Source organism: Panthera uncia (assembly GCF_023721935.1).
Source record: "Panthera uncia isolate 11264 chromosome B2 unlocalized genomic scaffold, Puncia_PCG_1.0 HiC_scaffold_24, whole genome shotgun sequence".
In the NCBI taxonomy this organism is placed as follows: domain Eukaryota; kingdom Metazoa; phylum Chordata; class Mammalia; order Carnivora; family Felidae; genus Panthera; species Panthera uncia.
The window spans coordinates 101,008,361-101,024,137 of record NW_026057580.1 but is presented as its reverse complement, the minus strand read 5'-3'; the positions used below and the strand labels follow the sequence as shown (position 1 = coordinate 101,024,137).

The 15,777-nt window shown below is 34.9% G+C and overlaps 1 protein-coding gene and 1 non-coding gene across 6 annotated transcripts in view; both read right to left on the bottom strand.

The window, feature by feature from the left end:
- Positions 1-15,777, bottom strand: part of STXBP5 (syntaxin binding protein 5) — a 171,217-nt gene that overhangs the window by 31,796 nt on the left and 123,644 nt on the right. For all 5 annotated transcript variants that reach the window (XM_049654494.1, XM_049654496.1, XM_049654497.1 and 2 more), the window contains 4 exons: positions 9,012-9,062; positions 3,363-3,602; positions 1,544-1,913; positions 409-574 (listed from right to left, as the gene is read on the bottom strand). In XM_049654494.1, the coding sequence (XP_049510451.1) occupies positions 409-574; positions 1,544-1,913; positions 3,363-3,602; positions 9,012-9,062 (827 nt within the window). The remainder of the gene's footprint in view (positions 1-408; positions 575-1,543; positions 1,914-3,362; positions 3,603-9,011; positions 9,063-15,777) is intronic.
- LOC125939176 (U6 spliceosomal RNA) lies at positions 12,724-12,831 on the bottom strand. Its single transcript, XR_007462940.1, has one exon. It is a non-coding gene; the product is annotated as a U6 spliceosomal RNA (small nuclear RNA).

Sequence of the window (15,777 nt, the reverse complement as noted above, 5' to 3'; positions counted from 1 at the left end):
ATATATCCTCGTGAATAGAGTATATAAGAAGGGATGACACGATTAGCCATAAAACAGACATAATTATTTTCACATTAACCTACTTCCTTCAAAAAGATTTTCCTGTGTGTATAATAGATATTTATTATACGTGGAGAGTGTGTACAAAATGTATATAACATTTCATATTTCTTTGCCATCACTGGAGAGAAAAAATACGGATCAATGAGAGAAGTCCCTCTTGTAACAAGAGTCTGATGAAGATACTTTATAACAAGTCTCAAAGCATATGGTCTGAAAGTCAGGCTTTGAATTTTCCTATGCAGGTTCATTTGTATACTCCTGAGAGTGTAAGAGATGAACAAAAATAAGGGACCTTAGAGAGTATTTCACCTCTGAAGAGATTATAGCAATATTTTTGTTATTTACCTGAAGATTTTCACAGGTCTCTTGACTGTAAGTCAGTCTCTGGATCTCTGTAGGTGAAACAAGATATAATGCTTGTCCATTGTTGGTGAAGCAGAATGTTCTGGCTATCCGCATGTTGGTGAGGGGCAAGTAATACACATCCAGTAGAGGTCTTAAACTAGGCAAACTTGAGAAAAATATTGAAAAGTCATTAATAAGAAACAAGGTAGGTTTTGGAAAACAGTATGGAGGGTCCTCAAAAGGTTAAACTAGGACTACCTTATGATCCAGCAACTGCACAACTGGGTATTTACCCAAAGAATAGGAGAACACCAATTCAAAGGGATACGTGCACCCCTATGTTTACAGTAGCATTATTTACAGCAGCAAGATATGGAGGCGGCCCAAGTGTCTATTGACTGATGAATGGAATAAAGAAGATCCACATCTTCTTCCATATATTCTACACACACACACACACACACACACACACACACACAAATATTATTCAGCCATAAAAAAGAATCAAGACTTGTCATTTGCAAGGACATGGACAGAACTAGAGAGTACAATGCTAAGTGAAATAAGTCAGAGAAAGACAAATACCGTATGATTTCAGTCTCGTGTGGAATTTAAGAAACAAAACAAGCAATAGGAAAAAATAAGAATGAGAGAGACAAATCAAGAAACAGACTCTTAATTACAGAGAACAAAGTGATGGTTACCAGATGGGAGTGGGGTCAAGGGATGGGTGAAATAGGTGACGGTGATGAAGAAGTACACTAGTCATGAAGAGTATCAGGTAACATATGGAAGTGTTGAACTACCAGGGTGCACACCTGAAACTAACAGAACACTGTACGTTCACTAACTGGAATTCAAAAAAATAACAGAGTAGGTTTTCGACTTGAACAGAGTATTATAGAAGACAAAAATGGCAGGATCCTGCAAACCTGATGATTTAGTATACTTGAGAGGGAGATAAAATTGATTTGTATTCCTCATAAAGTTGTTCACAATTAAGTGAATAACAATAAATTCTCAGTGTATAAGACCGTAAACAAAAGCGTTTCATTTCAATGGAATATAACTCTGTAATGTTGTGTTTTGAGGGTGTATATGCTCTATTTGTGTTTTAGGAAAATGTGTAACTCACCTAAAAGTCATAATATGTCCGTTGGCGCAGAAACAGGCAAGGCAGATACTGTTATTCAATGCTACGATGTCTCCACGAAGCACAAACGAGGTCTCTGTAATGTTTTGCTTGTAAGCGCAGTTCTGAGATGGCAGTGAGATGACTTTTGCTTGCTTTTCAGAACATATCACTGCATACTGGTTTTCACAAATTTCCTGAGAAGAGGAGGGGGATACGGAGACAGGCCGTCGTTTCTTTGATTTCTCCTTTTCATCTTTTTCTTCAGGAACATTGTGTTCTCTCCAGGATTCATATGCAGGCGGTACTAAGCAGCCTGTGGTATCCAGGAATGCCATTCTCAGGATCGCTCCTTTCAACCTCAATATAGTACCTAAAACACGTAAGTAACAACCACTTGAATCGCCACAGCAAATGTATTTACTCCAACTCTGACACACAGGAGACACTCAAAAACACACAGAATGGACATTAGACTGGAATTGTACACCGGCTTCCCGAAGGGATTCAATCTTCAAGCATGTAGCTGAATCTGGAAAATGGTATCAGAACTACATGCCCCGGACAGACACACCATATGTCTGGAGCTATGTCTTCTCTCCTATCTGGCAAGCGTACTACCAACGAGTGTGAGAGCAGGTAGGTGACACCTAGAGCTGCATTAATATGGCAGACACCGTGGCTACAAAGTCCTTGAAATGCGGCCTGTCCACACGGTGGCACACTCTGAGAATCAAACACACACGTGCCGGTTCTGAAGACTTAGTACAAAAAAAGTTAAAAGTAAAATACCTTGACAACTTAAAAATACTGATTTCATGTTGAAATGATAGCATTGTGGATACATTAGGCTAAATAAAGTGTTACGAAAATTAATTTCATTTTTTTTAAACGTTTTTAATATGACTACTAGAGTACTTAAAATTCTTTAAGTGATTTCTCTTTCCAGGTTTTCTTCCTATACAGATATTTGTTGTTTACTAATAAGAAACAAGATTAGTAAGAAGATTATCATTATGGAAGCTTTTCTAACAGTGAAGCATATAGAATATACTCAAATATTTATTGAGTTGAATGAGTAAATCAAACTATTTCTTTGGTATTTTACAAATTATCATTAAAATCAAAATTATATTTTAAATTTCAAGTAATGTTAAAGTCCACTGTATAAACAAGGGATACACTAATGAGCTCAATCATGTTTTTTTCTATCTAAATCAGCATAAATTAGTAATGAAAACCAGGTTTCTCAGTTATTTCCAGGTCTTTCAGATTCCATATACATTTGATGAAATTCAATCTCATTTTCAACATATGAAGATCATAAATATTTTCTTCTTAAAATTTGCTATTAAGTCAGCTTTTCCTAATAGTTCAAAGGAGAAAAATAACCTATTTTAAGAGTTCACATTTAGAGATTAAAAATAGCCAACTGTATGATGTTTTAGAAAATGCTTTTTGCTTTTTCTCCTAACTACAGTACCATCCTTTTGCTTACAGAACACAGTATTTTAAGGTATCCTACAATGCACTAGAAGAACAGGTTTTTTGTTTTTTTTTGTTTTTTTTTTTTCCACTTTCTTACATAGTAATCATTATAGACATGATTCTAGACTTAAGGGGAAAAAAAAAAAAAGCAGCAAGACCAGAATGGCTGTATAAATACATGATTTTCTGGAACTTTATTCCATGTATTCTGTCGCTAAAAACACAAGACTAAATTTCTCCACTTAGAATTCTTAGATCGATCCCAAAACGAAGAACAAGGGCTTCTACCAAAAGTCCGATCTTTAACGTAAGTACAGCATGAAAGCATACATACCACTTGGAGACACAATGACTGGCTGAAGAAGTCTTTGCTCTCCTCCGGGTGGAAGGTTCAGTGCAATGACAAGCACTGTTCCCAGAGTAGTACCAACCCATAAACATGGGGAAGGAGATGAATCTGCCTTTCGAGTAAAAGTTTCACAGAAATGAAGAGCAGAGATGGCTTCTCGGGATTCTTTATCAATGCTGGTTACGCTAGAACTCCGTGATCGGCTGAAGGAATTATCTTTTATATCTGAAATGATTTAAAATGTTGTGAGATTGTCCAAGTTATAAAGTATCCTATTTTCTTATTTGGTATAAATTTGGCCAAAGAGTTAATCTGCAAAAAGACAAAACCTATCGCATGTTTTAATTAATTTAATTAATATTTAATTAATTATTTAATTAGTCTCTTTTAATTAAAAAGAAAAACAATTCACTTCTATGCTAATAATTATTTTCCTTTGCTGAAATATAAAATACAAACAGATAAATTCACACTTCTTAGAAGCGAGCTGGGTGCAGTCCAGTGAATTTGTGGATGTGTGATCTGTACAGGTTTTGGTGCTGTGCTTTGTTGGTATCCTGGTTGTTTTTTGAATCTTGGCCCTTACCAGTACCATCTTTTCTCTTGATGCTGTTTCTTCCTTTGGTGATACAGTGTCATGGTTTGGCAGAACTAGAAAAGCATGGTTACTTTCAATTATTTATAATCGAAATTATAAATCCTGTTCTAGGGAGCAACACTTAAGATGCATTTCATTTTGGTTACTCCCTTTCACTTTACCTACATACATCTGGTGGGATGCCAAGTCCTAAGTTATTTTACCCCAGTGTTGTTCCCTTCTTTCCATTACCAATCAACTTCCATCACCCTTCATTCAGGCTTTCATTACCATTCATAGACTACCACACAATTCCCAAGTAGTCTCCCCACCCTCACTCTGTCACTGCTCTAATATAACTCAATTGAGTTTTACAAGGTACAGTCATAATTCTATCACTTCTATTTAAAAACTCTTCAGTGGCTCTTTATTTGAGCATGCTTAATATTTTACTCAGGTTTTTAAGACTCTCCACAAAATATTTCCAACTCTCCTTGGTGGCCCTATCTTCCAATGCTACCCTGCTTTCAGAACCTTGAGAGAACAAAATGAGTCATTCGTTGTTCTCCAGACCTATCTTGCACGCACCTACTTTAGACTTTTGCTTGTGATTTCTTTCTGACTGGTTCCTGCGTCTCACTCTTTTCTCTACCTATCAAGATCGTGCTTATTTGCTATCTCAGGTACTGTCATCTTCATGAAGTTTATCTTGACCCCGAAAATTGTATATGGTTTTTCTCTTTTTTGAATCTCGATAGCTTCTTCTCTCCCATGGCACTAAGAGTACATTTGTTCTGTAGTTCTTTTGGGCTTGTCTTAGGCCTCACTCTCAAGTGACTCTGAGTTTCTTGAGTACAGGTGCTGTGTCATTTTGATGCCCTATAAGGTTTAGCACAGTGTCTGGCATATACTAATATCCAACAAATACTTGCTGAAGACAGATCTGTAGGTGAAAGTATCTAAAATGGTATGTGCTGGTGCAACAACTTTGGGATATTAAAACTTCTAGTACTTTCTACTGTTCATATCTAATAACTATTTCCTCCAATCACATAGTTTCAGTGCTATCATGAAAGAAATGACTTCATATGTCATGAAAAATAAAAACACATTCAAGTCTTTTAAAATGTATTTTATTAAATAAAAAATGTATAAATGAATCCTAACTGTACCTCCTCTAAAAGCGTTTGTAATCAAATTTAGATTCATACATTGACAATATTTCCCCAAATGATAATTATATACAACAGAATTTTGATTATCACTGGCCTCTGAAAATAATAAAGCTACTAGTTATGGCAACAGGATGGGCAATCTCTAACTATAGTTCCTAAACATGTCTCTTTTATACCCTGTTTGACACAGTAAAAAAGAACTACTTCCTGTAAATATGACAACTTTCCATAAGCAAAAGCTAATTACTGGATGAGTGTGGTAATGTTAAATATATAAATTGATTCCAAATGTTAACTCTGAAGTTTTCAAAGTTATTTTAGTAAAATAATAGAAATTTAATTATTTTATTTAAATTTTAAGTGACTGCTACATCCAATGTGGGGCCCAGACTTATAACTCCGAGATCAAGAGTCACATGCTCTACCAACTGAGCCAGCCAGGTGCCCCAAATAGTAGAAAATTTAAATTTAGTAGATGGCTGATAGATATTAAAGAGGGCACTTGTGATGAGCACTGGGTGTTGAATTTAAGTGATGAATCTGAATTCTACTCCTGAAATCAATATTGCACTGTGTGTTAACTAAAATTTAAATAAAAATCAATCAATAAATAAAATATTTAACGAAACATACACATGCAAGGTGATTGGACATATATTTTCAGTTGTGACCTAGTATAAAGACAGAAATCCATAAAAATTTGATAATACAAGAAAATCTAATATAAATATACATTTGATAAGAAAATTTGATAATATAAATTTCATTATAAATTAATCTGTGTAAAATTTCTTACTGTTATCTACTTTAAAATTACAATAGGTGATTCACAACATATCTATACTTCAAATGTTAATTACAGGACAAATAAACAGTGTTTTAATTTAATGGAATAATTTAACTATATAAAATTCATAAGCTACAACTGCATTTGTATTATGACTTCTCTATAAAAATTAGATCACCAAAGAAACTCTGAAAATGAACTGAATCAGAATCAATATTTAACTTACAAAATCCTTTTTTTCAAGGTTATTTATTTTGAGAGAGAGAAGAGTGCACGGGCACAAGAAAGAGTGGGGGAGGGGCAGACAGAGGGGGGAGGGAGAGAGAGAGAGAGAGAGAGAGAGAGAGAGAGAGAGAGAATCCCAAGCAGGCCACACATGGTCAGTTCAGAGTCAATACTGGGCTCCAATTCACGAAGTGCAAGATCTTGACCTGAGCCGAAATCAAGAGTTGGATGCTTAACCTACTGAGCCCCCCAGGCATCCCTGAACTTACAAAATTCTATATGCCCAGAACTGTTTGAAAACCAGTTAGAATTTTTAGCAGTTCATGAATTATAATTTATACTATTGTTAAATCACACGTTGTCGATCTTTGTGGCTTGAATCTTAGAAATTGGGCAAGCTAAACAAACGGAATAGAAATTTTATTAAGAGCAGAAATGAAAATAGCTATCGCTAAGCAAGGCCTACCATATGATACATACTCTCATTAACACTTTACATTTATCATTCTATTGAATCCACTTAACAACTGAAAAGTTTTATGACCACCATATAACAAATAATAAAACAGACACTTAGTTAAATAACTTTCCCAGGATGACAAAGCTAATTAGTAGGAGTCAGGACTTGAGTCATGTCCAAGTCCAAAACTTTCTTAGGCAACTCCATATAAACAAGGGATTAGTCACACCACCAATATACAAAGGGAGGGTTTGGATTATTATTGAGAATTAAAGTTCAGTCTTTAAATACAAAAAATATATTTGAACATGGGGTGTTTCTGGAAGATCTAAACTCAGATAACATTTGTCATTAATGCCATCCAACTGTAGGTGTTATAAGCATGTCACAAAATCATTGCTTTCATGTTACTCTGGATGCTTAGAACATTCTACCTATGTATATTCCCCTCTCCTTCCCACACAGAGCTTTATGTAATATTTTATTCCCTCCGTCAAAACATAATGCCAAGAGATGAGTTTGGTCAGGGTAAATTCTAGGACATAAAACTAATTCACATCAAGGTATAAAAGTCTAATTTTTTTTCCCCCTCTGGTGGTTGACACTTGAAAAGTAACATCAGAGGTCTAACAATATCACCCATGGTTCCTGAGACTGGGCCATAGAATACAGGATGGTGAAGATATAGAACAAGTGCAATGTTGCACAATTTCCTTATAAGCCAAAGTGAATTCTAGTCACAGAAGGTTCCAGAGCTGCAGGAATAGTCCCAACAGCTTCAGCTGCTTTGGGAACATCTGACAGTTTGAGCCTATCAATAGAGTTGTTGTTCCCCATTGACTCCCCAGCCAATATAAAACAATTACCAGCTAAGAATCTCTAAAAATAGTTTAGCAGCACAATGACACGAAGGGAAATTACTTAGGCAGCACAGAGACTGTTCCAAGGTATGTAGCAATCAGTTATTGGCTTAGGGCAGTGAAATACATGGGCATGTAAGCTAAAACATGAACTTCATAAAGATGATCTATAAATAAGTATGGAGTATACCTGCTGATTACATTACTTACATAATTTATAAGTGTGAATATTCTTTTTAAAAATAATTATGCTCTTTTTATGAATTTTAAAAGTACTTCTACATATGTCGTCTCATATTTTTAAGATACTAGAAGAGACAAAAACATTTTAACTCACAGTATTTAGTGTTAATGAAATTACGGGCCTCTTAGAGAGTCTGATGAAAACTCTGCCTCTCAGATACACTTGGTTTCAAATTACATCTGTCATTTATATAGTGAAGGGAACTATTCCCTTCTCAAAACATGTTATCCTACACTCTAGAATTAATTCTGGTTCCCTTAACATCAGTGTTAGTACAGGATTCTACTAAACTGTTTTTCCTTATGTTCAGGAATGAAACCTTGTACTCTGACAACGGAAGATATTATGCCTTCTCACTAATAATCACATGCTCTCTATCAGTACAACTGAGATAAGACTATGACATGGAAATGCTAAAATTAGAATGGTGAAATGGGCCAATATCTAAGTTTGTATTACTTAAAAAGACAGTCAAGGAATGTAAGGAATAAATAGTGAAAAGATAATGGGTGTGAGCAAATGCAAGGGAGGAAATCTAGTTATTTCTATGACAAAGATGGGTGAAATCATCTTCAGCCAGTCTACTTTTTATTAAAAATAAAAGTAAAAATACAAAAAAAGTAAAAAAAAAAAAAGTAAAAAATTAAAAATAATTGCAATTTCTGAAATTAAAAAAAAAAAAGGTGAGTTATTTAAAAAGAAATGTTGCAAGTTTATTTTTATTTTTATTGGAATGTCATTTGTCCCTATTCTGTGATATCAGGGAGCTGTTTTTGAGCTGGTATAAAGCAAAAGGAATGTGTGAATGAATTCATTCTGTTTACCTAGTGCATTAGTTGTAAAGAAAGTGCTATAGAAAAAGGAATACTTCCCAATTTATTATCACCAAAAGTAATAATGATTCTTGATACGAGAAATTCAATGTAATACAGAAAACTAATTTACTGTGAAAATGTTGTAAGTTTATAAAGTTCAAATAAGTTTTCAGATAGTTAAATGGGACATAATAACTTTTAATAGAACTTAATCTGAAATTGCACAAATTTCAATGTTACACTAAATTTTGTTTAGAATAAAGTATGAGAACTGAGAAAATATATTATTTTGGTTTGCTTGAAATTATAATCTTTTATAATTTACAGATGACATTCTAGAGGCTATTAATCCTTAAACTTCTTACTCCTTTTAAACTTGATTTCTGATAAAAATCTAGTCTATCGTAATTTTAAATCTTCTGATTTCCTGGTCTTCCCCTTGAAGGGAGTTTAACTACTATGGATTTTATTCATTTATTTATTTTACTTACCTAAGTCAGGCTTTAGGTCAGTAGGCAAGCTTAACTTCCTTGACATCTTTGCTGAAAAATAAAACGCATTTTTAAAGTTCTGAAGAGTATATGATTCATATTAATACCAACTGCTCTTCCAGATAGAAGTGAATACTTTTATTACTACATCTAGATGCTAAGATAATTAAAATATGATTAATAATATTATGGGTGGAAAGTAAATCTTATTTTCAATTTTTTAAGAAGTTTGTACTTACTTGGTACACTATCTTTGTGTGCGTGAAGCTCTTACTTCAAGAAAGCTTTTTAAATTCTAACTGTTAATTATTTCTCAGGCTCACAGGAAAGGGTTAGGCTTTTCTAAGAGAAGCAAAGTCATTTCTTAGTAGGAAGATGCAGATAAGGACAACAGAGGCAGAAGACTGAGTTTGGGTAATCGATATAATAAAACCTTTCCAGCTCATCTTCATAGCCACTGAGGTCATTATTTTTTAAGTTAATCTTTAGAACATAGGACAACCTCTATCTAAGATTAAATTTAAGTGTTTGACTACATCATAAAACTATCTGGGTTCACCTATTCTGGATATACATTAACACCACTATTTACATGTCAGTGAAAGACAAAAGTCATGCTCAATCTAAAATTATGGTATTTACAAAAATATAAACTCTGCGTATGTCAATTTCTAATTTAGCATCAGAATAATAAAAAAGCCTATTCTAAACTTACTGGAATTCACTTTCCATCCTCAAAGTCAGTTACTGCCTTAATCTAGGAAGTGACTTAAAGTTAGGAGTTCTTTATATCTATTGTGTTAGTGGCAATGCATGCATAACAGAATAGTGCTTCCCATGTAAAATACTGAAAAAGCACTTGTTAATACATGAATGCATATATTGGGTTAAATTTCGGGCCGTTAAGAGATACTTAAAGCACAGACCCTGCTAGTCCATAAGGGCGCCATGTAAACAAAGAGAAATCCAGTCATAGTATATAACTTCCACATCTAAAAAAATGACAAATCCAGTATTAGGCAAGAGGCATTAGGCAAACTGGGAAGGGGTGGGGGAAATCAAGTTTTCATTTCCAAGCTTCATTAATCATCATCTTTTAAAAAATAAAAATGAGTCAAATATAAAATCAGTCCTATCCCATTTTCACCCAGATGTAATCAATGTCAGTTAAAAGATAAAATGTACTACAAAACTAGCCAGTGAAACCTATGGTTAGTTGATTTTATATAAATGGTTGCTGTTGTATTTAATATCCAATTCCCTAAAATTAGAAGATATTATACTCCCAAAACCATCTTCTAGAATATAGTATTAATACTTTCAAAAGAATTCAAAGGTTTTCACCAAATATCATAAGTACAATGTACATAGACTGATAAATAACATCGGTATAATATACATGTAATCTGAAGTATTCAAAAAATCAGTCTGGTAGAGTATAAAGATATGACTCGGATGATGCCGATGGCTCTCTAGACTCCACTACTCTACTCTGACCCAGTTATTCTTTCAGGCCAGTGCTTATCCAAAACTTGAATGTACACATCAATCACCTGGCAAACTTGTTAAATCAGATTCGGATTCTATACTCTTGGACTAGGGCCTGAGATCTTACACTTCCAGCAAGTTCCCAGGAAATGCCAATGCTTCTGGTCTATGAACCACACTTTGAGGAACCAGATCCCTAGACCAAAAGAAACTTCAGGAGAGGAACCAAAACTAATTGAGCAAACCCAGTATGCATATGTATACGTTAGTTCACTGTAAACATTCCCAGGACAAGCTTCAATACTTAGTTTGTAAAATGTAGTGGTTAGGACTTGATTAGGCATCAGATCAAACCTGAGATGGAAGCCACTTCATCCAACTACCAAGTGTGTGTGACCTTAGGCCGATTACTTTGCCTCTCTAAACCTGAAACTTCCTCATTTGTTAAAAAAGGATAGATAATAATGCCAATTTCATAGCTGTGAAGATTATACAAGATGATGTAAGCAAAGCGCTGTGCGTGACACCTGACACACAATACGGATTTGATAAATGCTAGTTATTAAAAATAAACAAATGCAATGGTTTCTAAATAAACTGTAAAATGCTATCCTAATGGGCTACTAATATACTTGTAAACTACCCAGCATTCCTTTAGTCTAATTCTGTGATAATGTTCCGAGTAACTAAAACAACAAAATGGAAAACAAAACAAAACAAAAAACACTTTAGGACATAAGTATGGGACAGTAATGAACCACTGAAGTTCAACCTCTTTTAAGTTTGTTTCAAAAACTAAATTCAATATATAGCTAAGCATAACAAAGATAAGTGACTTGAATAATTTACAAGCTATATCATTCGTCCTCATTAAATTAAAATGTATTAAGTAACTATTTTGTCAATTAGAAATGTATCTGTTGAAGTTTTCACTCAATAACCATATACATATTTCTGCCAAAAAATTTCACTAGCATGAAATTTCTTTCTGAATTTCTTAAGTGTATGTTTTCAATCTCCCTCAGGATTTTCTACTAGAAATCCTTTTATATAAAATTCTCAAATATTTAAAAAACTTAAGTTACTCTTTCCCATAAAATACAATTTTTTTTTTGTCCAGCATTAATTTATCATGTAAAAAAAATCTCTGAATATAACTAACCAACTTTCAAATAAATCTTCCGTTGGTCTAACTTTGACATTTTATTGAGGTTAGAACCACACAATAATGACAAGGCAGCTTTTTTTTTTTTTTTTTTTTTACTGTAGTAACTTCACTATAAATGTCACAAAATGATTTAATTATAGTGTCTAATATTTCCTCCTAAAACACTTTGCAACTGGAGACCCACAACCTGACCACAAACTCATAGTTTTCAAAGACAGATATTTAAGCCACACTACTGTAACATTTTGATACAATTTTAAGCAAGCCCCTTGAACAAACAACTTGAAATAACAAATGTTAAAAGATTACCTTTGCTATTTTGTTAATTCCACTTACCAATTAATATTATAAAAAATAAAAGATACAGAACTAATAATTGTAATGAATAGAGAAACATTTTTGTTACAGGTAAGAGGTGGAAACAAGGGCCGAGGGATACTTACTTATTAACCTATTAAATATTTATTGGGCACACACCAGCTATGTGCCAGAAGGCAGGGATTTCCTGCCCTCCAAGTGTTCACAGTCCATTCGAGGTATGAAATAAGTCCAGTGCAATGTAGCAAGTATTAAGAGAAGCAAGCACAAGGTGCTAACTAGAGTACATTGAATTTATAACTCTGGAATACTTATCTAAGACCATAGGATATGAGGATAAAGCCAGCAAGGAGTAGACTTTGTACATTTTCACAAAACTATTTGTTCCCCACCTTTTTGTTGGCAGTATTTTTCTTTTCATGTAAAATTTACATACAAATGAATAGATCTTAAATATATATTGAGTTTTGACAATGTGCACACCTACATAACTCAAATCCTTAACAAGATATAGAAATTCATCATGATCTAAGAAAGACCGTGCATATTCTTCCCAATCAATTCCTGTCCTTGTCCCTAGAAATAACCATTGCTCTGACATGTTTTCCCCACCACTGATCAGTTTTGCCTATTCTAGAATTTCATATGCATGATATCAAGGCATAAACTCTCATGTAAGTCATCTTTCACTTGGGACAATGTTTTTTATCTTTCCCCAAAATATTCTATTATTATTTTTTAAAACATGGAAGCTTCACGAATTTGTGTGTCATCCCTGTGCAGGGGCCGTGCTAATCTTCTCTGTGTCACTCCAATTTTAGTAACATGTGGTGCTAAAGTGAGCACCTTCCCAAAACATTTTAAAGGTTGCATTCTTTCTTCCATGTTTATAATTAGAATTTTTAGATGAAAAAGTCTCAATTAATAGATTCACAGGCATTATCAGATTAATCTCTTCTAACTGTCCCCCTATACACACGGATCTAATTTTTTAAGGTTTGAATTATGTGTTCTTTACAGAAATTTTGGAAAATATACAAACAGAAAATAAGGCCATCATGAATTCCCATAATCAAGAGACAAAATTTGCCATATTTCCTGCCACTTAATATACATTTTTATTTAGTATACAAATCTGTATCTTGCTTTTTTCCTCACTATTAAAAAAAAGCATTTCCTTACATCAGTTGTTAGTATATTTTAATGGTTGCATATTTACTTATATGAACACTTACTCGGCAATAAGGTATTTTCCAATACATATGGCAACAAAAAATGTACAAAAATATTTGCACATATTTTGATTATTTCCTTAGAAGAGAGTCCCATAAAGGATAATCATTTCTAGGACAACTGTCCCCACATCCCAAGGTCTTCTAAAGTATGTCTTTAAGTAGCAGCTATTTTTTTTAAGTTTAAAAGAAAGGCATATAAACATAATCTTTTACAAACTTGTTAAAAAAAAAAAAACATGAATCAGAGAAAATCCCAATTCACAACTCTACCTCCTCAAAACTCAAGCTGCTCCATTTTCTTACAGCTTTGCATGTAGCTACATAGCTAAGAAATCTAAAGCCAGATTATCGCCTACCTTTTAATGTAACTTGTCTATCTTTTGGCAAGGGGAACAGCAAAAGGAGGGGGAAGGGGATTTATATCTTCAGCATTGCACACTGTGTTTGGATTTGTCGTCAGGTTCCATAGCCCTTTCTTCTACAGTCTCTATCCAGTGATACTGAACTCATCCAGGTAATTTTATGTATCAGATATCGAACTTTTCAGTACTAGACTTCATTTTATTCATTATAAAGTTGTTATTTTCTCTGCTGATATTCTCTCTGTTCACTCTTTATGGCCTTTTTTTTCTTTTCAATATTAAAACATACTTTAGCAGCTGCTTTAAAAACCCATAGCTGCTAATTTGTGCATGTAGTTCATCTTGAAGTCTGTTTCTAATTTCTTCTTTGCTTGCTTGCTTGCTTCCTTCCTTTCTCTCTCTCTCTCTCTCTCTTTCCGTTTTTGAGAGAGCAGGGGAGGGACAGAGACAGAGAGGGCAAGAGAGAATCCAAAGGCTCCATGCTGTCAGAGCAGAGGTCTTGTAGGGCTTAACGCATGAAACATGAGATCATCACCTGAGCCAAAATCAAGAGTCAGGTGTGCAACTAACAGAGCCACCCAGATGCCCCAACTTCTTTATTATGGGTCACATTTTCCTACTTCTGACTTTGAATCTTTATTTCACATGCCCAGGAACTTCTCATTGATTGAATGCTGGACAGAGTGGATAATACGTTGAAGGGAGTCTGTATTGTGTCATCCATCTTCACAGGTGGTGAGCTTTGCTCTACACGTTGCCGTTAAACTACTGGAGAATCCTTTGGTTTTATCAGGCTTCACTTTATTCTTTGTTAGAGCAGGTCTATTTCAGTTTGAACTTAGTTCTAGGATATGGCTTTTATGCTAAGAAGTGATCCTTACTCTTACGGAGGGCCTCGCTGGGATATCAAGAGAATCACCAAGGTGCTCAGCAGGGTCTAATGTCAACAAGTCCCAGAACTGGGTGACTGCTGGTATCCCCGTCAGCTCTCAGCCTTAGAGCAGGTGGCTGGTGCTAGGCCTTGTGACGTACGGTCTAGCTCAGGTACAGTGTTAGCCTGAGCTGAACTGGAGGCGAACCTGCACACAGACTTCTAGGAGTCTGCCTCTGTGCGGTTCCTTCCTCTCTAGCACACTAACTCACACACTGCAGCCATGTTAGCAGCCCAGAACTCTAACCTCTGCCTCCCTAGCTGGATGGGACTCCACCTTCGCCTGAATTCTACCCACCCTGCACCGCAACAGGAAAGTGTTCCACGACAGAAACCTGGAGAGGTTGTGGGGCTCGCTTCATACTTCCCCTTCTTTCAAGGATGGCAGCCCTACACTGCCTATTGCTCAATGCCTAGCAAGAAGAGCTCATCATCCAGTCTGACTAGTTTTACAGTTGTGGAAGGCGAAGTCCCAAACCTAAGGTCTAATGTTAAAATTTAGGCCAAATGTTTTTATCTTTGAATTTTTGTGACTTCTGGGAAGTATACTTGTTTTCAGGTCTGTTTAGTCAACCTCCTTGATGGCAGGTTCACAAGCAGCAGATCCAATCCGGAGAACCTCTAGTCAGGCCTCCTGGCCGACACTCTGTACCCTGGGATCATTCTGTGGATGAAGCAGTCACAGACTATCCAGGATTTTTTGATGATCACATTTTTACTTCTCAGGAGTCTCAGAAGCACTTGCCAACCCAGTTACCTTGTCAGATGATTTCACTGCGTGTATATAGAAACTTCCAGGCATGCTTTGAAGTTACTGAACTTCCATCGCAGCTTTCAAACTGAAGACATAATTTGAATGAGTTCTTGGAAGACAAGTTGTCTGTTCCTCTCATGTTCAACTGTGCGTTCTTCAATTCTTGCTCTTTATACCCAATATCTTCCTTGCTTTGAAATCTTTTGTCACTGGAGAGTATAAACCAGATCTCTTTTTCTATACTTTTGTCCACAGAAGAAATGATAGGAATGACAATAAAGTTTCTTCAATCTGAAGAAAACTGGTATCAGAGCTGTGTCTTGGCAGGCTATAAGCCTGAGTCTCTGCTCTCCTATGAGTGGAAACCACTCTTTTCAAGTAAAATGTTGAAATGTACGCATATTAAATAAAAAAAAAAACAACATAACAATAAAGAAACTAAAACTCAACTTATAGGATATGGCAAAGAAGCCAAGAGAAAAGGAGGACCAAGAAGTAGAAATTCTCACC